We start from the raw sequence: 22,961 nt of genomic DNA on the forward strand, positions 1-22,961 counted from the left end.
GAAACCATTCAGAGATTTTTGGTAGACTCTGTATCTAGATTTTAACTTTCTGAAGGCCTTTCACTCACCTTTTTCTGATTAGCTGTTATAGATTAAAAATTATGTTCCGTGTTAATTCCTCAACACTCGTATTTTAATTATATTCTCCATTTCCCTGTGATGTGAAATTAGGTATTTTTCTTCACTTCTTGCTAAGATGGAAATGAGGACTGGAAAAATTCCAAGTAAGGAATTGTCTTTTTGAAAATGAATGTTTTGTAGATTCAGACCTTAACTTAATGTTAACTTTTGCCAGTTGGGAATCCATGACCATTTCTTTCACTGAAAGCAGAATTCTGGGTGGCTATCATTTCTGCTAGAACAGGGGGCAAGATTCAAGCCCTTGAGCTGTGCTCAACTCCATAGAACTTGCACCAAATTCTATGTAATGTTTCTGAAAGAAAACAGATTTAGGATTTTTTTTTTTTTAATGTAGGGTTTATATTTTTATTTAAATTTATCATCTTCTGTATTTAGTATGCAAAATTAGCATTTTACATTATTCTTTTCATTGGTCTCAGTTTAAGAAAAGGAATTTTGAAATACATTTCTCAGACATGATACACTGTTTTGGCCTTCATACTATTCTGTTATTGTTAAAGACTTAGTCCTAATTGGTGTATAAGATCTGTTCCAAAGAGAACCTTCACACACTGCAGTGAAAATGTAAGACTAAATTAAATGAAAGTAAACAAAAGGAAGAATAATTAAATGAGTATGTCTTAATCTATGCATATATATATGTATTTACAGGTCAATTTAAGAGTAGTTCACTCATGTACAAGAATTATGATATCCTGTTTAATAACATGATTGCATCATAGTCTCTTTCCTCCCTCCCCCTCAAAAAAGTAAGGTGCCTTCTGCTTCCAGTAGATTCAACACTTACATAATCAGGCCACATTCTCAAAACTGTGTTTCTCCTAGGCATTGAATGATATATCTGTTCAGGACAACATGATAAGGGAAGTTTTTTTTAATCAAAATATTTCATGAGATAGTTATGAATTTGCATTCATTTTTAAAGCATAGCAAAAAAATCCTGAACAACAGATTCAGAATTATCAATACATAAGTTCTTACTAGGATTTTTAATTGCGGTGAGTTTCAAAACATCCATGCTTTTGCTTCTGTTTTGTTTCTTCTGTTCTGGATGAAACTGAACTTCAGTTTCATAACCTAATTCATTAAATACATCCTATGTATGTATCAACCTCACAGAATAAGTAACATATCAAATTGTACAATCTAAAAATAAATTGGATAAAATTAGTGTTTAAGGAATAGCTGCTTAAAACCAAAAAGTCCCAATGGTTACCTGTTTCTCTGTTTACATTTCATATTGTGCCTTGCTTGCATGTCATGTTTTTTACCTGCAACTAAAGTTCCCAGTGCTCTTTTCCAAACAGAAGATATTTAGAGAGTTTAGATTAAAATAAGCATTGTTTCATATCATCATAATCAGTACAGTGTAATCTGTATTTTTGGTGCCATACCTTAAAGTTTTGAAACTTTTTTGCAAACAAACAATATATCATATTATGATTTAAAAACAACAACTACAACAACTACAAAAACACCACAAAAAAGCTATGGGTTAATACAGAAAGCTTATCAGTTGAAAAAGAACATGAACTCCCTCAACATCCCCAAAACTTTGTATGAACTGAAAATATATTGGTCTTATAAGACACTGTATAATTAAAGTTGTTTTCTAGTTTTCATTAAAAGACTTTTCATCTAGGAAACTGCTGAATATTACTTGGTTAAAATGAGTAGGTGCCTTTTTTTTTCTTTTTTCCAAAGACAGAAAGAATGTAAACCATTTTATGTGGTGAATGCAAGCAATATATCAACCTTTTGTTTCTAAAGTTATATTATCACATTCTTTGGAGATGAAAATGCTGGCCTGGTGATGTTTGTACCATAGTTTGGTGGTTGGCCATCTCAGGAAAATTTTCCCAATTTGATGAAAATATAAATCTTTAGCTAGATATATTTTATCTGAGCAAGTCCTACCCTATGAATGAGTACTCCAAAATACTTTCTCTTCAATGATTTCCAGTAGTGTTGAGCATCAATACCTTTAACCAGAATAACAGGTACTGTGTGAACATTGTTCCTCTGTCAGTGTGTGAAAGAGGGAGCACAACCGCAGATGATAGGGGTGTTCAGCTTTCAGTCCTGTCTGTGCCATTCTGGTTTTTATAGGCTTGTATAAATATTTTTCCATATTTTAATCCATGCTTCATATTCATGGTGACTTGATTACTCCAAGAGTGAGTATTCTGGAAAAGACTGTGAGGAAATGAATGCATTCATAATCACTGAAGTGTTTGGTAGATGGTAAGACAAAGTGCCTTGCACTAAATAACAAAAATAACAAAAATGATTCTGCATAAAACATATAGATTATGTTTGTGATCTTAAATTACTTGAAATTTAGGTAACACTAACAGAGTTCTTCGTGTTTCCAAGGTTTTCACAATACTTTATTTTTTTACTATTAAAACATCTGTTAATATTTCCATGTAGGTTCCAAAATAGGATGTGTATATATATTTACCCTTCTGTGTTTTTTGGAGTCATCCCAAAATATTTTACCACATCACTTTCAGGACCTAAAGATTGTACATAGTGTATGAGCTTTGTCTTTCATGGCAAGTAGAAATGACAAGACAGCATTACCTTTTTTGCTGAGCAGGGCCCACCCAGTCTATACTTACTTAGTAAGTATTATAATTATTATACATTATTAAGCACTATTTGGAGTCCCATGAAGTGTGCATGTAATTATTTAATGCTTAATATGTGAAGTGCAAAAATTTTTTTACATTCAGAACAATTAACCCCTTGTGGCTTGTCTTATGCAGTTTTTACGGGCGTTAGTGGTATTGCTGTTGTAATAGTACTTCCTCAACCACAATAAACAGTAATATTAACAGGAAATTATATAAGTATAAATTCACTTATCTAAGCTGAGATCATTGATAGTTTTAGCCTACACCTATATGCTATATATTATGTTTTCATGACATGTTCCTTAGTTTAGATCTCTAAAGTTTTGCAAATAGCCAGCTGGCATTTATTTTAAAACGTCTTTACAATTTTGTCTGGTAGGCTTTCTATTTATAGTACATACTACAAACTGCCAGAGTGTACAAAAATTACAATAAAGGTTTGTGGGTTTTTTGAATATAAAAGAAGAAATTTTTGCCAAATATACATATATATATATGTATATACAGTTTGGTGGCTACAATATTTCTTGGATTGGTGGTTGCAGTTTTCTGTGATCGTATCTGAGGTCAAGGTTCCATAATCATTAAAAATGAACCTGTGTAGCATCAGAACACCCAGCAGTGCAAATCTGAATCAAATCTGACATGAAAACATGATTGAAATCCTGTAAAATTTATTAGATCATGCAGAACCAAAATTATGAGTATTTTGTACTTTCATGCCAGTTTTATATATGGTTTGGCGTAAAGTTTGAATGGCATCAACAAACAATAGTTCATCCAGTATAAAGCTTTTAAATAAAGTTAACCTGCCAGAAATTGTTGGACAAATTTGTACTATGGGACCACAGTATAAAGGGCTGCAATGTTATGATTATTTTACTGTCAGTTCAATTATTTCCTCTGTTTTAAAACTATTCTCTGCCATCTCCATAGGTAAAGTTTTAATTGCCATAGTATTCTTTGTGCCAAAGCATGAACAAGGTTTACTAGGCCAGAAAGAAAAAAAGGAAGGAATAGAGCCCTGCAGCCTAATTGCTTGGGTGTTTATAGGTAACTTATTTTTGGACTCTAATAACAGTATGCTTATATGTTCCGTAAAAACAGACATAATGGAACATTCTTCAGCGTTCTGTTGTGAAGGAAGCAAAATTCAGATGAGTACCATAGCTTGCAATTTAGTGTGTCTTGCTTGCTTTTGTCAACTTTGTAGACCTACCCCTGTAAGTTTACATGCAGTGTAAATGCACATATACATATACGAATGTTAAGTAAACTATGTTCTTCCTTTCAAAATAGGTGAAGGCAACATTTACAGATATCTCAGAACTACATCAGCTTCTGATAGAAGTACCCTATATAGAATTCCTGAGAATTTCTCTTGGGGACTCCTATTGAAGACAGGTTTTGGAGGGCACAAACTTGAAGCTGAACTGTAAGGTGTGCTCCAAGGATATTCTTAGCATACTCCACCTACTAATGAACACAAAAGCTAGTCCCAAGTTAAAACATGCTAGTGCAGATAATGTGGACATCGTGTCCTCACCTTCATTGTTTCACTGCCCAGATTTGCTGCACTACAGTAGAACCAGAGTACCAATCATAATTGAACTGAGCTGAAAGAATTTGTAATTAATATTCTACATACATTATAGACATGTCAATAATTTTTATGATGACAACTGGTACTTCTACATTCCTGATTATTTATATCAAATATGACAGAACAAATAACTTTGGATAAATAGTGTCAGGTGGTGATAGCCAATCATCAGGAAGTGTTCTGGCTCTTTTGGTTTTAATTTAACTGGCTTTTATCCATTTGTTGTTCTGATAATCCTATAATGAAACTCAGGCATAAGATAATTGGCAGCAATTTCCAGTACAATAATATTTATTAGCAGTAAGAATATTGGCAGAATTTCTCTGGCTGCTGGCTCATTTCAATGTCAGATCATCCCAAGTACTGTGACTCTATGGAGCTTATGACCATATTTCCCCACTGTGAAAGTTCACAGCATCTACTTTAACAATGAAGTTCTGCTGCAGCATTTCAATAATGAGGTTTCACAACAATATGGTCGTTCATGAGAAATTACATCAGATGTACAAGAGCATCAGGGAAAAAAGGAATGAAAAGTTCTATTTTTTGTGTGTTTTGAGAAGGGAAATAAATTTGATAAGAGCTGGAAAGACAGCTTGCCTGTGAACACACAGGGCAAGATCCTGTTATATTTCCACATGATTAACAGCACCTACTTGCATGTGAAAAAATACCCCAATTTCTAATAGCCCTACTGAAAATCAGAGATAGTATTGCTGGCAGAAAAGTGTAGTGAACATGTGGTCACAAATTAGGTACTGTCATTCTTTTTTTTTTTTTTTTCCTAGAGTATTTGAAGTGGTGTTTTAAAAATTTTATATAAAAACCAGAAACCAGTTTGTTGGATATCCTTACAGGGAATATTCTATTTTTCAGATACAAAAAGCAATAATACTCTTTATTTTGTCTTACTGAATGTTTGTAACAAATGTTTTTTTCCTAGGCATAATGTTGTGAAAACACCCCAAAAAACTATCACTGGATTTTCCTGAATTAGTAATAATTAGAAGAAATCAAAATCAATTTCTATTTTGCAAGGTGGTCTTTTGATAAAAAAAAAAAAAATCTGAATAATCTAAACAAAACAGAAAATAAAGGGTTTAATGTTTTAAAGATACTTAAATTTAATTTTTATAATTTTGCTTCTAGTTAGATAATTTTACTTTTTTTTTTTTTTTTTTTTATTGTGGGTGAAATAGGAAATTGAATTCTGATACCCAAGACAGTGAGTGATTATGTTCTGTACAATCAGCTCATCTAACACTTTACCCCCAATAAATATTTGATTGGATTTGAGTATAAAATAGGCTGACAGAAAATGTGAACTACTTTATTGGTATAAATGTTCTCCCAGAGTCTAAAAAATAAGATGTAAATAAGCCCTACATTTCTGAACGAAATTTCATGTTCTCTGACATGTGCACAGGCCTAAAAGTTCCTATATGTACTGCTATGTATTCAGATGTTATCTTTACCAACACTTTTTTTTCCCACTTATAACTTACAGAGGTATTTTGTCATTTACAGATACAGAAATATAGTTCAGTGGTTATTTGTAGAGTATGAGGCTTTTGAAGCAGCAGGAAATTCAGCTTGCGATAGTGCTATTGACAGGTGAAAAAGTCTTTCCACATTTGGAGAATGATGGCTCAAGAAGAACTGTAAAAGAATACTATAACAGGTTTAGAGACATTTCATCTACATATATGATATTTGTGTTAAAATGGTAAATGGACAAAATTATTAAATTTCATGTGATTAATCTAGACCATTCTGAGGTGGAAGAGAGGAAGAGCCAGTAGGTAATTAACTAATTTGTTATCCTGTTTATTGCAACACTAATTGAATTTTATGTTAAATACATAAGTTGTAGAAAAAAAAAATAGTTAGCTATTATTAGTATTTTTTCTCTTTATGAACTTACACCTACACATATTTTTGCAATGAAAATCAGTACATTTTAACATGTGGATGCTATGACATACTCATACTATATATATTAATATAACAGAACTGATTTCAGAACCATATTAGTCAAAATATAGGTTGGATATTTTAGGCTTAAAATGAACAAAACCTAACATTTCTTTTTGGCTCTTCCTAAATGCCAAATCTCAATCTACATTTTGAATTAAATTTCTCTTTACAGAAAAATTTACTTTAGAACAAAGTCTATAATAATCTCAGTAAGTTTTTATGTTAATAAGTAATACCAAGGTCATTTCAGTTAATGATTAATTTTATATCTTTGTATCAGATTATATTTAATTCAATTACAGTATTCTAATGTACTGTAGCTCACTTGGGCAAACCTGTAGCAAAGGAGTTGGAAAATCCCTATGTTAGTCGATACTTGAAGGTATAAGTGACTTACAATAATGATGTGAACTGTTGATAGCTAAAGGCAAACCAGAAACACCTTTTGTGCTACTCAGTCCTATTTCAAAGCAAGAATGGAGAAAGAGTAGGCAGGCTATGGCGGGTTTGTGTCAGACTTCTAAAGCTTGTGGCTGGTTTTTTGTAACTCTTAATGTCAATGATGTTTCAGGAGTCCTCAGGGATCTTTATTGCAGATGAGGAGAAAATGGAATAGTGTACATGCCATGTATATATATTTACACGCTTGTGTAAAACTGAATACTAAGTGGAATACATAAAATGATAGCAAGTCAGAATGATAATTTTATCCCAGTCCTGACATCTTCTATAGTGAAGATGGTTATATAGCAGACTCAAAGGGCTTGTTTGTTCAAAAGTTTGTTTCATTTCACCCAAATTTATCTGTTGATCTTATAAAAGATAGTACCTCTCCCTGACAACCTCTTCTTCTTTACGTGGTAGAAGATAGTGGAGAATCAATCTCTCGTGTAGCTTTCTAACTGTATATCAACATTATGAGAAGTTTATTTCACCGCACACAAACAGATTATTTAAGCAGGGAAGTTTCATCTGTCAGTCATGTGGCATTGCCACTGATAACCAAATGTTGCACTTACTGAAGGATAGGAAAGTATCTAAAAGAAGGTGGGAGATAAATAGTGCTACAATGGCTCATGCTGTCAAATCAGCATTAAAATATCATCACATCATCTATCAAACAACTTACATTTTCAGGGTTTTAAATAAATGTCTTTGTATGTTTGATAAGGAGATTAAAATAATGAAATAAAACTATTTCTTGTGAAGTTCAGCTCATCTGAATAACCAAATCACTTTGGCCCTTTTTATAGGAAATGAAGAGAAACAGACCTTTTTTAGAATTGAACGGTTCATCTGATCTATTTTAGTTATCTACTGTAGGATGAGATGAATCACATCTCATAAGTTATCATTAACTCTAAAAGACAGACAACTGATTTAGATGTTTATATAAGCTGTTTACATATGCAATACTGAGAGCTAGTTAAAATGAATGCTGCCCCTTTTGTCTGGAAACTGAGCATGTTTGCTTGTTTCTTTTTTGTCAACAAAGTGAAATTGAGGGATGTGTGAATAAGTACATGGAAACAATCTTTTAGCGAGGAAATAATAATACACCTCTGTAATCCATTTGTACTGTATGCAATTATACATACTCCTCCTGACACTTCTGTTAGTAAACCGAACATTGTCAAGGCATCAGTATGAGTCTGGGAAAGTGATTGTCTAGACTGCTGAAGTGCTAGGGTAAACACTAGTATGCTTCTAGCTGGGGTTGTCTAGCACTCTCCCAAACAATCATGGGGCATAATGTAGTAGATAGTGTGAGCTAAATTCCTAGGTGGTGGCTCATAGACAGCCATAGTTTACTGAAGAGTCGTCAAGTTTAACAGTGCATGGCTATGGTCAGAGTATTCTCATCAGTCTTGAGGCTTGACATTTAAGATATTGGTGCAGATAGGGATGTAGTGGCTAAGTGATGGAATAGCATTCTTCTGTGGGTGAGATTCTTTTTCCTGAAGTCTAAATACTGAAAATTCTGAGCCAGTATAGCCTACTATCTAAAGAAAGGACCAAGGCTCAATTTACAGTAAAGGTCAAAAATAAGTGTTTACAAAAGCTGAATGAACTGCTTAATCTGACCACCTATATAAATAAGAGTTAGTTTGTTTTCTTGAGGTTCATATTACTCTACTGACAATGAAAGTAGACTAAGCTAGCTACTTCAAATGTAGCCTTCTAATTTTCAAAAGCCTGAGTTATAACACGTAAATCCCAGCCTTTGTGCCCAATTTATGAACAAAGAAAACAAAGGCATTTTGTGTTTTCAGAGGATTCAGTTGACGGACAGTGAAGTATGATGTTGAGAATGAAAATTGCCGGCAGAACCTCTCTGAGCACGAACGGGTGGGCCGACGAGAGTAATGAGTCTAATTCAATATGAATTTAACATCAGTACCCTTTAATGAACTCTTAACAACACTGAATATGAATGTCCGCCAGACCACGTTTTTCCAACCCTTATATACTCTTTACCCAAACGTCATGCGGCAAGCGCAGGTTGCGATTGGTTACACTTGCAGTCACTCTTCCCCCACAACTATGGTGATTAGCTGCAGAGCACTGCCCACATACTGTTCATGCGCAGTGGCGACGGCGCCCCTCCTGCAGCCTGGGTCGAGGGCAGACCAGCTTCTGTTTACTTCCCTTCTGTCTTTGGTGTCTCAGGAAAAACCTTTCGTGTAGGTCTCAACCTGCACCACAGCCACATCAAGCTCTGGCTTGTTCACAGCATACAGCCAGAAACTCTCCACAGGACAGCTTTAGCATTTGTGCAGGAAGTGATCTTTTCAGGGCCAGGAGAAAGCCAATGAGAAAAGTATGATATCAGCTCTAGTTTGTGCATTTGAAAAATAGTGAAAGGTTGTCTATGGATATGTCATTTACCATAAAAATGTCTGATTCTCTCCTAATCAGTGAAGGACCTCAAAGAATCATAGGATAGTTTGGGTTGAAAGGGACCTTAAAGATCATCTAGGTCCAAGCCCCACTAGACCAGGTTGTCCAAATCCTTATCCAACCTGTCCTTGAACAATTTCAAGGAGGGGGCATCCACAACTTCTTTGTGCAACCTCATGTAAAGAATGAATTGAAAACAGCAAACTGAAGGGAAGACCAGCAGCCTGATTCAGAACCACTTAAGGAAGCTGTTCAGTAAAATAAAGACAGCAAAATGGAAAACATTTGTAGAATTAGAATGACTTCTTTGGGGAGGGGACATGATGGTAATGAAGGAAGAATTCACAAAGAAGAAGAATCTGGAGTTGAGAAAGATTAATTTGGAAACAGTCTTTACTTAACTTTAAGAACTGAACCTCAAGGCAAAATAAGAGGTTTAGAATGCATCTTTACATTTTAGCAATGCTGTATGGAGATAATGCAGAGAGGAGAAGAGTTGTAGCTACTCAGGGTAAAACTGTTCATTCCAAGGAGTACAGAGGGAGCTGTTTACGCCATTCAGCATGTTAGTAGGCCAAAAAGGGGAATGCTAATTGAAAATAAGTTTAGGAATGTTTCTTTGTTTCAGCAAAACAGAAACTGAAACCATACTATTTTGACAGTTGAATGAATGAAATAACCTTTGCATTTTCTCCCTGAGTTACCACTATGGTCTGCTGGCTTAAGTATGGAATTAGATGAGGAGGTGAAGCTTCCACTTAGTGCCAAATAGAGGGTCAATTCTTCCTTTCCTCTGAATAAAAGAGAGTGAAATTATAGAAGTGGTATAAATTAATAACGTGGTTACTAATTTCTTTTAAGCTAGTGCAGGTACTATGCTTTCTTCAATAAACTAATGGCATAATCAAATATCAAATGAATAATTAATTCTTGGTGTTTCGGTTTCTGATTTACCCAAATTATATGTAATTTGTCTTTGGTGGCTGTTGGTACATCTAATCCAAATGAATCATGAGAATATAATTTTCATCAAGATCAGATTAATTGACATTATATTTTGTTTGATATTTTATAACTCCTTGTCTTTTTTTTCTTCATTACTCTTCCCATATCTGTTTGCAGGTTTTGACCTTGTGAAGTGTGAAGATCCTGGCATACCAAATTATGGCTATAAGATCCGAGATGAAGGACATTTTGTAGACACTGTCATTTTATACAGCTGTAATCCTGGCTATACAATGCACGGTAGTAGTATTATGACGTGCTTAAGTGGAGATCGAAGAGTTTGGGACAAGCCTTTGCCTACTTGCATAGGTAATATGGGTTGTGACAATGAAATAATTCCATCTGATGTTTCAAGAAAAAAACAACAACAACAAATATTCTGTCTTTCTATACTGATAATAATGGTATAAATATATTTTAAATTTCAAGTGAAGATTTAATGTTGGCATCCGAGTATGCCTTCTCTGAAATAGATGGTTGGCTTACTAATGGCTACAAGACTGCTGGGAAACACTTATTTCTATAGACCAGCCTTTGATTAAGGACTACTGCTTTGATTCTGATGATATCCTGGGTGATCGAGTCTGATATGCTATAGGATTGTCTAAAGTATTGTCTGAATACTTGACAAGCTAAGCAAGTCCATCATAAAGCAAATAAAGGGGTTTTGTTACCTTATCTGTTTTCATAAGAAATTATTTCTTTCCTATGAAGCTAAATTCAAATTTTCATCCCACATTGGTAGATGGTTTTATCTGCACGTTCTTGAGTCATTGTTGCTATGCTACAATACCCCATCTGTCGGAGCCTTGTGGTAGATCTTTTCTTTAAATATCATGTCTTCAAGTGTCTAAAACTGTGTTTTGTTACAATAAATAAATGTTAGCCAGAGAAGTACTAGGTGAGATACATAAAATAACTGAAAACCAGTATAGCTATTGACCATTGTACCTTTGCTAGGTAGCTTCCTTCAGTTTTGTTTTCCAGTCCAGCAATTACCCATGACTTCCTGAGTTCAAGTTTCACATTGACTTCCCATGAGTCCTTGTGAAAGTCTTTCTTTCTTTGTGTCTTCTGATGCTTAGTTTTTGCCTCCACTATCTGCTGCAGACAGGCCACCAACTGCTCTCAGCACTCACCTGACCTGCAGGATCCTTGCTTATTGCTTCTCTCTGGGTGCTACATGTTTCATTCCAGGAGCTGCTTCCTTGTCACGGTTTAGCCTCAGCTGGCTACAAAGCATCACACACTGCTCACTCAGTGCACCCTCATGGGACAGGGGAGAGAATCAGATGAGTAAAAGTGGTTCAGTTGGTGGGTTGAGATAAAGGCAGTTCAATAGGTGAAGCAAAAGCTGCACACAAAAGCAAAGCAAAACAAGGGATTCATTCACTACTTCCCATCATCAAGCAGTGCTCAGCCATTTCCAGGAAAGAAGGGCTCTATCATGTGTAAGGGTTACTTGGGAAGACAAAATGCCGTAACTCTGAATGTCCCCTTCTTCTTCTTCCAGAATTATATTCTGCACATGCCATCATATGGTATGAATTATGCCCTTGGTCAGTTGGACTCAGGTCTCCTGGCTGTCCCCTCCCAGCTTCTTGTGCACTCCCAGCCTACTCACTGGTGGGCTGGTGTGAGAAGCAGAAAAGGCCTTGACTTTGTGTAAGCACTGCTCAGAAATAACTAAAACATCCCTGTATTATGAGTACTGCTTCCAGCACAAATCCAAAACACAGTCCCATGCTAGCTACTGTGAAGAAAATTAAATCTATCCCAGTCAAAACCAGCACATTCCTGCTGAACAGATTCACAGACCTGCAGTCTACAATGGAACAAGCTCCCTTCCTTTCAAAAGTTCACCTTACCCAGATGGTAAGTGCCAGGAAAAAAAAAAAATAAAAATCAGGGAACAGTGTTTCTGCTGTCTTAGTAGATGTGTTATTTTTCTCACTTGATTCTAGAAATATCTCTACAAGTTTTCTCTTATACATATGACAGGTCAAAACAGCTCTTTTGAGTTTTGATTTAAAGAGTTTTCAGGTTCTTTGTACATGGAAGTCCTCAAGCTCTTCAGTTTAATTGGCTAGCTTCCTTTTCCTGTCAGTTTGCCCTTTTATAGAGAAGAACCATAATCAGTTCTACCTTTGCCTATCTCTCTATTTAAATTAAATGAAGTAATTTTATGTAATATTTTCTTGTGCCTGTGCCTGTGTTCCCTACCAAGTAAGTATTTGAATCAATGCTAAAATAATTGTTTGTTTCAGGTCTATTAGGTGAATAAATCCATCCTTCTGTTTCCTTTTCTTAAAAGAAAACAAAACAAAAAACCAACCAACCAAACAACAACAAAAAAACCCAACAACAACATATTCCAGTCTGACCTGGAGGAAGATAGGGAATCCAGGATTAAGGGAATCTAAAAAAAATTCCCATATTTACTCCTGTAGAACATCTTTCATAACTCTTCAAATTATTTTTGACCAATATGTATGTTTTTTAATGCTGATCTTGTTTAGTTTACTGCATCACTACTATGTAATGCTTCCTCCACTTCCGTATCTTAACCTGTATTTCCAGTATTCTTGATAGCAGTATACTTTTAAGGTCCTATATTCCACTTTTTTTTTTTTTTAATTATGCTTTGATTTTGTAATTTCCATTACTAGATTGGATTTCTGTATTTTAATACTAAGCTTTTGGAAACAGTTATACCAAAATCTCTTATTTCTTGAGGATCTCGCTTCATCTTTAAGTGGAATTATGTCCCGATATCAATAGAATAGTTAATATTCTTTTATTATCCTAAGACAGATTTTGTTCTTCCTTCCTTTCTGTTCAACCACAAAGCTATCTTTCTATGCACCTTTATCTCTTTACATATCTTTTTATTTTCTGTCCTTGTTCCTATCTTTTAAATCAAATTTAGGAATTGCATAAGTTTTGAATATACTCCCTCTTCTTGTTTCTCAATTTAAAATTCTTGTGAAACATTAATTAGCTCCCTAAAAAGTCAAATGTTCACCATTCTCTCTGAAAACCTAAAGGTGAATCTTTCTAAACAGCTTTTCAGAAACAGTCTGTTCCCTTCACAAAATTGTTATGATTTGTCTACTGTTCTGTGCAGAGCAAAACTTGTCATGAAGATCCCTAAAAAATCAGTTAGGTAACTCCAGATAATTTCATGCTCTCTTTTTGCCCCCTCCAATGTTATTTATATAATCCTTTCTTTCTTCAATTTTATTATTTTCTAGCACGATTTCATCTCTTCCTACTCTGATTTCACTGGATTCCTATTCTTCCTTTTTCTTAAGTCATCATGAACTTATAAACATCAGTTTCTTTCTTAGACACTTTTTTTTAATATTTTTATGTTTGTGGAGACCTATTATTTTTTTGCTTGTTATGTTTTACAGAACCACACGGAAGCAGAGTAGTTGGGGTTGGAAGTCACCTCTGGAGATCATCTAGTACAACCCACCTGCTAAAGCAGGTTCACCTACTGCAGGTTGCATTAAATTGTGTCCAGGCAGGTTTTGAATATCTCCAGAGAAGGAGACTCTACAGCCTCTCTGCACAGCCTGTTCCAGTGCTCTTGCACCTTCAAAATAAAGAAGTTTATCCTCATGATCAGATGCAACTTTTTGTGTTTCAGATTGTGTCTGTTGCCACTTATCCTATTGTTTGGCACCACTGAAAAGAGTCTGGTCCCATCCTCTTAACACCCACCTTTGAAATATTTATAAGCATAAATGATATTCCCTCTCAGTCTACTCTTCTCCAGGCTGAACAGACCCAGCTCTCTCAGCCTTTCCTCATAAGAAAGATGCTCCAGGCCGCTAATCATCTTGTTAGCCCTCCACTGGACTCTCTCTAGTAGTTCCTTGTCTATCCTGATCTGAGGAGCCCAGAACTGGACACGGTAGTCCAGATGCGGCCACTCTTCCCAGTTTTTTTATCATCAACAAACTTGCTGAGGGTACACTTTGTCCCTTCATACAGGTCATTGATGAATAGGTTGAATAAGACTTGAGCCAGTACTAATCCCTGGGCAACCCCACTAGCTACAGGCCTCCAACTAGACTCTGTGCCACCAATCACAAACCTCTGACCTCTGCCATTTAGCCATTTTTCAATCCATCTCACTATTCCCTTGTTTAACCCACACTTTCTGAGCTTATTTTGGGAGGCAGTGCCAAAAGCCTTGCTGAAGTCAAGGTAGACAACGTCCGCTGCTCTCCCCTCATCTACTGAGCCAGTCATGCCATCATAGAAGGCTATCAGACCTGTCAAGCATGATTTCCCCTTGTTGTATCCATGTTGACTACTCCTGATAATCTTCTTTTCCTCCACATGACTGGAGTTTGCTCTTTCATCATCTTTCCAGGGATGGAAGTGAGGCCGATTGGCCTGTAGTTTCCTGGGTCTTCCAATGAGCAAAAGCTGAGAGAGTTGGGGTTGTTCAGCCTGAAGAGGAGAAGGCTCCAGGGAGATCTTATTTAAGCCTTTCAGGACTTAAAAAGGGGGCTATAAGAAAGATGGGGACAGAATTTTAGCAGGACAAAGCGTAATGGTTTTAAACCAAAAGAAGATAGAATCGGGCTAGACATGAGAAAGAAATTTTTTTACCATAGGGGTGGTAACATACTGACACAGGTTGCCCAGAGAGGTGGTAGATGCCCCTCTGGGAACATTCAAGACCAAACTCAATGGGGTTCTGAGGAACCTGTTCTAGTTGAAGATGTCCCTCCTCATTGCAGGGGGATTGAACTAGATGACCTTTGAAGGTCCATTCCAACCCAAAATATTCTATTATAGCATTCTAGGATTCTTGTTCTTCTCAAAGATGATGGATATTTGTTTAGCAATCACATATACCTGCTTGCTCAGTGCTTGTGCATGCATCCCATCATGGTCTGTGGATATGTGAGTGTCCAGTTTACCCAAATAATCTCAACTCAGTCCTCCTTGACCAAAGGAAAGTCTTCATTTCTCCAGACTTTCTCTCTTACCTCCGGAGTCTGGGCATAACAAGGGCCAGCCTTGGCAGTAAAGACTGAAGCAAATAAGGCATTCAGTAACTCTGTCTTCTCTGTATCCTACATCACCAGGGCACCCACATCATTCAGCAGCAGACCAACATTTTCCCTAGTCTTCCACATCCCTACATACTCTAAAAAAGTTCCTACATTCTTCTCAAGTGTCCTGTCCCTTTATCCACATTCCCTAAACTTCCTTCTTCCACTTGAGTTTGATCAGAAGCTCCTTGTTTATCAGCACAGATTTCCTGCTCCCTTTACTTGATTTCTTGCTCGTAGGGATGAACTGATATTCATCTTGGAGGAAGTGATGCTTAAATATTAACCAACTTTCTTGGACCTCTTTACCTTCTACAACCCTAAACCATGGAAGCCCTCCAAGTAGGACTTGAAGAAACCAGAGTTAGCTCTCTTGAAGTCCAGGGTCCTACTTGCTGCCTGATCAGCATTTGATATTTGCTGTTCTCTATAGTGACATTTACATTCATCATTGACTTTACAATCATTTCAATCTCATTCACAAAAAATTTCTAATCCATACATAGACATATTTGACATACTCTACACCTAGTAGTTTTCAGCAGTACACTGCTATATTAGTTTTAGCATTCCTTTTATTTTTTTTTCCATCTTCTAATTTTTAATGAAGAAAACAAATTAATTCCTGTAATTCTGTCTCTAGAAGATTATAGAGCTTGGTTGAATATAAGTCACTTCTCTTAGTTATAGTATAGTTATTTACTTTATGTAGTATATTATTTGAGATTATGATTTTACAGTGTAGTTACTTCTGCATATTAAAAAAAACAACATTTTTTCTATTTCTTGTTAGAATCACTTTTGAAAACTTACTTCTGATCTGCTAAAAGGGATATAATTTTTTTAAAGCATATGAACTATATAATACATCATTCCAAGTTTTATCATGTATTGTGTTTCTAAATTAGTCTTCTCAGAATTTTTAAGCAAATCTGTCAATTAGTTTGAGTTTAAACAATTTTTGTTTCACTAGTTATCTTGAGTTCTTTCCTAAATACAGTACTGAATCCATCATTTCTTTATCTGTAGTTATCTGTCGTAGTGAGTATTGCATACTTAACTTTCTTGTATAATGAATCTTAACTGAAATCTTTCACAAAGTTTACATTCGAAAAAAATATGTATTAAAGTGGCTTTCTGCCATGTTTCTGTAAATAATATGTAGTGTTTTGAGTGATCAAACCAGCAGGATATGCAAGTAAATCAGACACCCTGTTTCTGACTGCCGTGGTTCTTCTATCATCTGTGTCTTACACTATGCCTGATGTACATCTGTGCTCAACAAGTTCCTGATGGTAACATTTTTAATGCCACTACTTGTAAGGCAATACTGTAAATGAAGTAGGAACTTAGGTACGCCACTTAGTTGAAGAGTTACTGTTTCTTTTTTGTTCAGTGGCACCTGATTGTTACCCAGATCCAGTTTTATCAGGGTGTGTCTTTATACTGGCCAGACAACAGCATGATGCTCTAAACAAACATAAGAATCATTTGGTTCCTGATGCTTAGCACTGCAATTGATCTCTCCACAAAGTTAAGATTACATTGATAATAAAAAAAATGTTTTAAACCAGACACTGAATACTTTCAAATCATAGCTTTCTGATTTACCCTTTTACATTGTGGGTATATGACCTTTAAATTTTTAAATAGTAAAGGAAATTACTAGACAATACCTTGTTAAAAATAAATGCAATCCTTCTTTTGTAGCGGAGTGTGGTGGTCAAATTCATGCTGCTACATCAGGGCGCATTTTGTCCCCTGGTTACCCAGCACCATACGACAACAATCTTCATTGTACTTGGATTATTGAAGCAGATCCAGGAAAGACAATAAGGTACATGCTTAATTTCAATATTTATTGTTGACTTCAGTATTTGATAAATTGTAGTCTGTGCTTTACATTCTCACACTCTTCTACACATTTTTTGTTAACTCCTCCTTACGCTAATATAGTTGATGCTTGTCATGGTGGCACTTATGAGTGTCATCTCTCTGGGGAAGCTGGGTACATTAATTGTGTAGGAGACAACTAGGCACCTGATTGAGAACTGTGAATTCAGTTATATAAGATGGCTATAAATCTTCAGTGTGATAGAGTGGTGCACTGCTATGTCTTTTTCTAGCTGTAAACAAGCTAAAGTGTCAAGCTGTCAACTGTGGTTTCAAAATTCTTCCCTTGAGTCATTGTAATGCCATTCTTTGGTATCTTACTGTCACAATAATTTGTTTTAAATATAATATAATTATTCAACACTATTTCTTAAATATGTTACCTCAAACAGCTGTGAAGTTCCTGACACTACCAGGAGTGCTCAGATATCAGGTATCTTAGACCTTGTTAGGTATCTATCAGGAACTGTCTTTTTGCAGTGAATGCAAATCTGATGAGGATTGGACAATTAACAGAAGCAACAGAGAAGATTATTGCGATACAGCTTCATATAGTAATACAATCTGAAGGGCTTTATTTTTCCATTCCTCTTCTCTTCTGTCATATCATTATTAACATATAAAAAATTTTGAAGTATGTATCAGACTTCTTCCCAATAATCAGTTTATAATACGACCAGCAATATCTCAGAAGATGTTGAGATTTTAATAAGAGAAACATGCGGGAGTGGGAAAAAGCTTAATAGATAAAGACTGGAAGATTTCTCCACATAAAGTAGTCAGCATAACAAAAAGATTAGGAAATTAGAACAATACAGAAAATGAGGGAAACACAGCTGGTGACTAATGCATGAAATAAATATACATGCCAAGAACTCAATGCTGTAACCTAGAACTTTTATTTCTGTAGTGATTTATGAAAGGATGATGGAAGGATCGGAGGCAGAAGGAAAGTAGTAATACAAAAATAACTTTTTAAACAGTTTTTCCTTATCGGTTTGACGTACTGATAAAAAAGACTTTGCTTTTGATGTATACTTTGCTATTGATGAATAGCTAAATCACTCAAATAGAAGGAATACAAATATTTAGGGAACATTTCAGCTCAGTTTTTCTTTAGTAATACACAGATTTAAAAACTTTGACATGGCAAGTTCTATTCAATATTCGAGCTAGTTTGTCCACGCTAAACAATAATTTGCTTTGAAAGCAAGAATGTAACAGCAACATTTAACTCCTACTCAAGATGGATAATTTCTGTCATTTTAAAATAGTTTATTGATACAAATATGTTTAATGATATGCAACAGGGATTAGTTTTATACTTCAGTAACAGGAAAGAACTATCCATTAAGTGTGTTACTTCAGAATATTAGTTATTTATTAATTTTGAACAAAAAGCCTATTAATAGTAAGCTGTTCCATTATTCAGTTTATGTGGACAAGAGTTTTAACTGATTACCTAAATGAAAATGACTGTTTTTAAAAATTAAACAGACAAAAATGTAAGCAAATAGCAAGTTACTAACTGGGAGGATTTTTCCCTTTTTTATTCTTAATAATCCTGTTTCACTAAGCCAAATAATGAGTTTGTTCCATAATACGTGATTTCAATGCATCATTTACATTTCAATAACAGTTTTCAAATTAATGGTTTCCAATTAATGACAACTGTAATGAAGAAATATTAACACAAAACTGTTTGAAATAAAAAAAGAAGTTTTGATGTTTACCTATTAGATTTCTTGAATGTCAAAAATGTAAACAGTCAGAACTTTAAACTGATATACATATTTTGACTAATAACATAGCATTCTTGAACACCTTTCTAAATCTAATACTTCACCTGGAGATAAATACAAATTATTATAGTATAATGTTATTTTAAAATGAATTTTAACATAAGACTAAAATAGGATAGTACGTTTTCTAGAAAGAGAATAACATGCTGAAAGAAAATGCCATCTCTGTGCTATGTATGCTACTGTGCAGTAGCTACTGCTTTTTTTCAGTTGCATATAATATAAGGCAATCAGTGTTCTTGATATCCTCAGCTGAATAAGGAGAAGAGTTCTTTGATGAAATCATAGTTCTTATCCTTTACAATATTTGTTATAAAAATAAGTTAATTTAGAGAACAAGTACTATATGCCCCATAATGGTGTTTTCTGTAATTCAGGCATTTGTAGAACAGAATAGCATCTCTTTCACAAAATCAGCTCATCCAACAGTAAAAATGGATAACTTTTCAGGACATCATTCCTTCTTCAGTCCTAAACAACATCTCAAAATTAAGTACACTTTGGGAATGATTGCTTAGTGTTTTGTGTAATGGTATTTAATGGGTAATGTACAGTGCTTTTACTTTCTCTTTTCAGTCTGCATTTTATTGTTTTTGACACTGAGGTTGCTCATGACATCTTGAAGGTATGGGATGGGCCTATAGAAAGCAACATACTTCTGAAAGAATGGAGTGGCTCAGCCCTTCCAGAGGATATTCACAGCACTTTCAACTCATTAACATTACAATTTGACAGTGACTTCTTCATCAGCAAATCAGGCTTCTCCATTCAGTTTTCAAGTATGTAAATACTTTTTCATCTCAAATACAGTAATAATAATATACACTATTTCTATATGCTATTCTTATGTACATGAACAATTCTTCATCTTAAATGTTCCTCCGTCTTAAAAAAAGATATTATTTTAATTATTTGTATATTTATGCAAATAGCTAAGACTAGGGTGAATTTTTTATTTGCTTTTAATGTTTAAGTGATCTTATTACTTATTTTGTACAGCAACCGCATACCTAGCATTATCTAATTAAAAATATTTAACAGGTCACAACAGGTTTTTACATACGTAAGTTTTCTTCTCCACTGATAGTTTTAAATGCTCCCACCAGTCATCAGTAATAATATATTATTTCATGTTTATATCTCATGTTGTTTGGAGGTTTTTTCCCTCATAACATTGGTTGCATAATCCATCATTTTTATGACCTTAGTCACTGTTTGTGGTTAAACTGAATAATAAAATACGTATTACCTTGTTGAAACACATTTTTAAATTTACTATTAAACTAATCAAATTCATCTTCAGGTCTAAAGTGAAAGCTCCTCTATATACAGAGGAGTTATGATCAATATTGAAAAAGTGATCAATAATGTAAAACTGAGTATGTGGGGTTTTTCTATATTATGACTGAAGTGTTAAAGACAGAGGGTAGGATGGCAAGGAGCCTTTATCATTGTCTTTGACTCAGTTGTTGCATCCTTATATATCTAGTTATAATATACAGAAGTTTATTTCTGCTCGGGAACACAGAAAAACTGTGGATTAATAAAATGTGTGAGAATAGGAGTATTATTTAAAACATTCTCTTTAGGTGCTGTCATTCAGAACTAAAGGGAGCTAATAAACTTTCAGTCATTACTCGCATAAGGAAATACATTTTGGGGGTTTCCTGGTCTGCATATAATGCATTTTACATGTTTATTTCATTTTGCTTTATTTTTTTTTTAATGTTGTACCTCCCAAACTGCAGTCTCTTTCATAAGGTCTAAGATACCTAGTTAAAAGTATGCAAAATTAATTAAGGACAAAGAGCACAACAAATGTTTCCCAAATTTATGACCAGTGTGCTATATAATATTCCGCTTTTCATGTTGTTTGAAAAAAGTTAACTTTTAGATTTGTGGAAATGAAGGGGTCTTTTTTTACTCTGTTAGGGTTAGCAAAAAATTTATTTTGTATTATATGAAATGTTCCTAAGTTTTTGCACAAATTTTGAAAGAAGGAAAATATTATATTTAAGCAGTTAGATTTGGCAACACATTCTTTGACCTTCAGAGACACTTATAGTAAGTAGGAGAAAATTTAATGCTTTAAGAGTGAAGAACTGATTTGGTCATCTTAGTATAATATCTGATGGATGCACTCAGTGATCATGCTGGCAATTGCAGAGTAAGTCTCACTGGAATTAATTGGAATCAGTGGTTGAGAACTGGATGCCTCAGATCAAGTGAAGGGGATATATTAAAGTTTCATCCACTCTGCTTGACAATTGAATGTTTTATTATATTGTAATGGTAAGGAATAAAAAATATGTTTTAAAGAATATGTTAAGTAAATGTTAAATTGTTTCTTCTAAAAATCAGAGCTTTGTTTACTTAGTCTCCTTGGGGAAGTGGGCAGACCACTGTGGCTTTGGTCTGTAAGGGTTTTAAACTGATTAACCTATGATTAAGTGAGGATCTTGCATGCTTTATCACGTGTTCAAACTGTGGGCCAGTTGCTGCGCAGAATATTGAACTTTCACTACCTTAGTAGTTTGTAACTCACTGAATAAAAGAATCTTGAGTTGCTTCAACTTTTTTTTTTTTTTTCTGGTAATTACAGAAGATGCAGATGTTTTACTGCAAGTTCTATGAGGATAACTGCTCAAGTTCGGTGTCACTTGAAGGATTTTCAGATGTTGCATTTATTCATGAGTATATTTTATTTTAATATGAATTGTGACCCAAGAAGTAAACTTCAGGTGCAGAATTGTACATGATTAGAAAACCTTCAGTAATCTGGACCTTTTACACATTCAGCTTCCGTATTGGATTATGCAGCTGGGATGAGTGTCCATGTCAATGAACCTCTACTTATGGGGTCATATAAAGGCCTTTTGAGAGTATTGGATGAAATGCACAGATTAAAGACAAAGCTTTAAAATGCTAACCTTCTGCTGGAGAATTTGTTTCACTGTGCTGTGAATGTGCTGATCACTTTCTATATTTGCCCTCTAGAATATCCTTATTGCATCTGCCCCAAAAAGAGTTACTGTAAGAGGACAGTATGAGGTTGATCAGAAAATATCACCTATAAATTATTTACTCTTGATTGTAAATGTAATTAAAGGTATTTTTAGTGGAAAAATATGTGGCTGAAGCTTATGAAATGTTTGAACACTATTAGAAGTGTCTTGTCTTGCCCACTCAGCTCAGCACGTAGAGCAGAGGACATGAACTGACAAGAGTGATTATGTTAATTGTAATCAGTCTAATGCTTTTCATTAAAACTTAATTACCATTTAATCATGCATAAAAGGACAAAAAATGGAGTTCACTGTACAAAATTGACCTTTACTCTGGGGGTTAAATACATTTTAACTATGTATTACAAACCAGGGATGTCAACCAACTCTTTCTGGTTGTGATACAAAAAGTGAAAACAAGAAGACTGTAAGCAGGTATGATATTTAGCTTCTTTACTCCAAAGAAACAAAATTACTGGCAGCAAAAACTTGCTGCCTAAGGAAACCATAAAAATAAATTTTCTAACATATTTTGATTCTGTCCTACATGTCTAAGGTAAAAAAGATAAATTTCCCTCTGAAGTTGCGTTTTTCTTTTTATCACCTATAGGTCTAGATATACTAGCATACACTAAATCTGAAATTTCTGGACATCTAAGGGCAGGTGAAATTAATCCTGCCTGTCTTTTCACAGGTTTCTAGTTGCCTTTGAGATACCGTAGGATATCCTGGTTGGTCTCCATCTGCCAGTCCAGAAGGTCACACACCCATAAGTCCTTGATCATATCTTCCAGTCCTGTGCAAATACCTTGGATATTGTAAGGCATCTCAATGAGACTAGCCACCTATGTTGAAGCAGTTTAATCTTGCCCTGAATGTTTAATCTTCAACTACTCTAGTCTTCTGGAGGCACTTGG

The 22,961-nt window shown here is 34.8% G+C and overlaps 1 protein-coding gene across 2 annotated transcripts in view; it reads left to right on the forward strand.

Annotated features, from left to right (window-relative positions):
- The window catches only part of CSMD1 (CUB and Sushi multiple domains 1), a 1,060,719-nt gene that overhangs the window by 845,738 nt on the left and 192,020 nt on the right, over positions 1 to 22,961 (forward strand). For both annotated transcript variants that reach the window (XM_065834358.2, XM_071807004.1), the window contains exons 24-26: positions 10,384 to 10,575; positions 17,055 to 17,181; positions 19,616 to 19,818. In XM_065834358.2, the coding sequence (XP_065690430.2) occupies positions 10,384 to 10,575; positions 17,055 to 17,181; positions 19,616 to 19,818 (522 nt within the window). The remainder of the gene's footprint in view (positions 1 to 10,383; positions 10,576 to 17,054; positions 17,182 to 19,615; positions 19,819 to 22,961) is intronic.

Source organism: Patagioenas fasciata, chromosome 3, assembly GCF_037038585.1.
Source record: "Patagioenas fasciata isolate bPatFas1 chromosome 3, bPatFas1.hap1, whole genome shotgun sequence".
Taxonomy (NCBI): Eukaryota; Metazoa; Chordata; class Aves; order Columbiformes; family Columbidae; genus Patagioenas; species Patagioenas fasciata.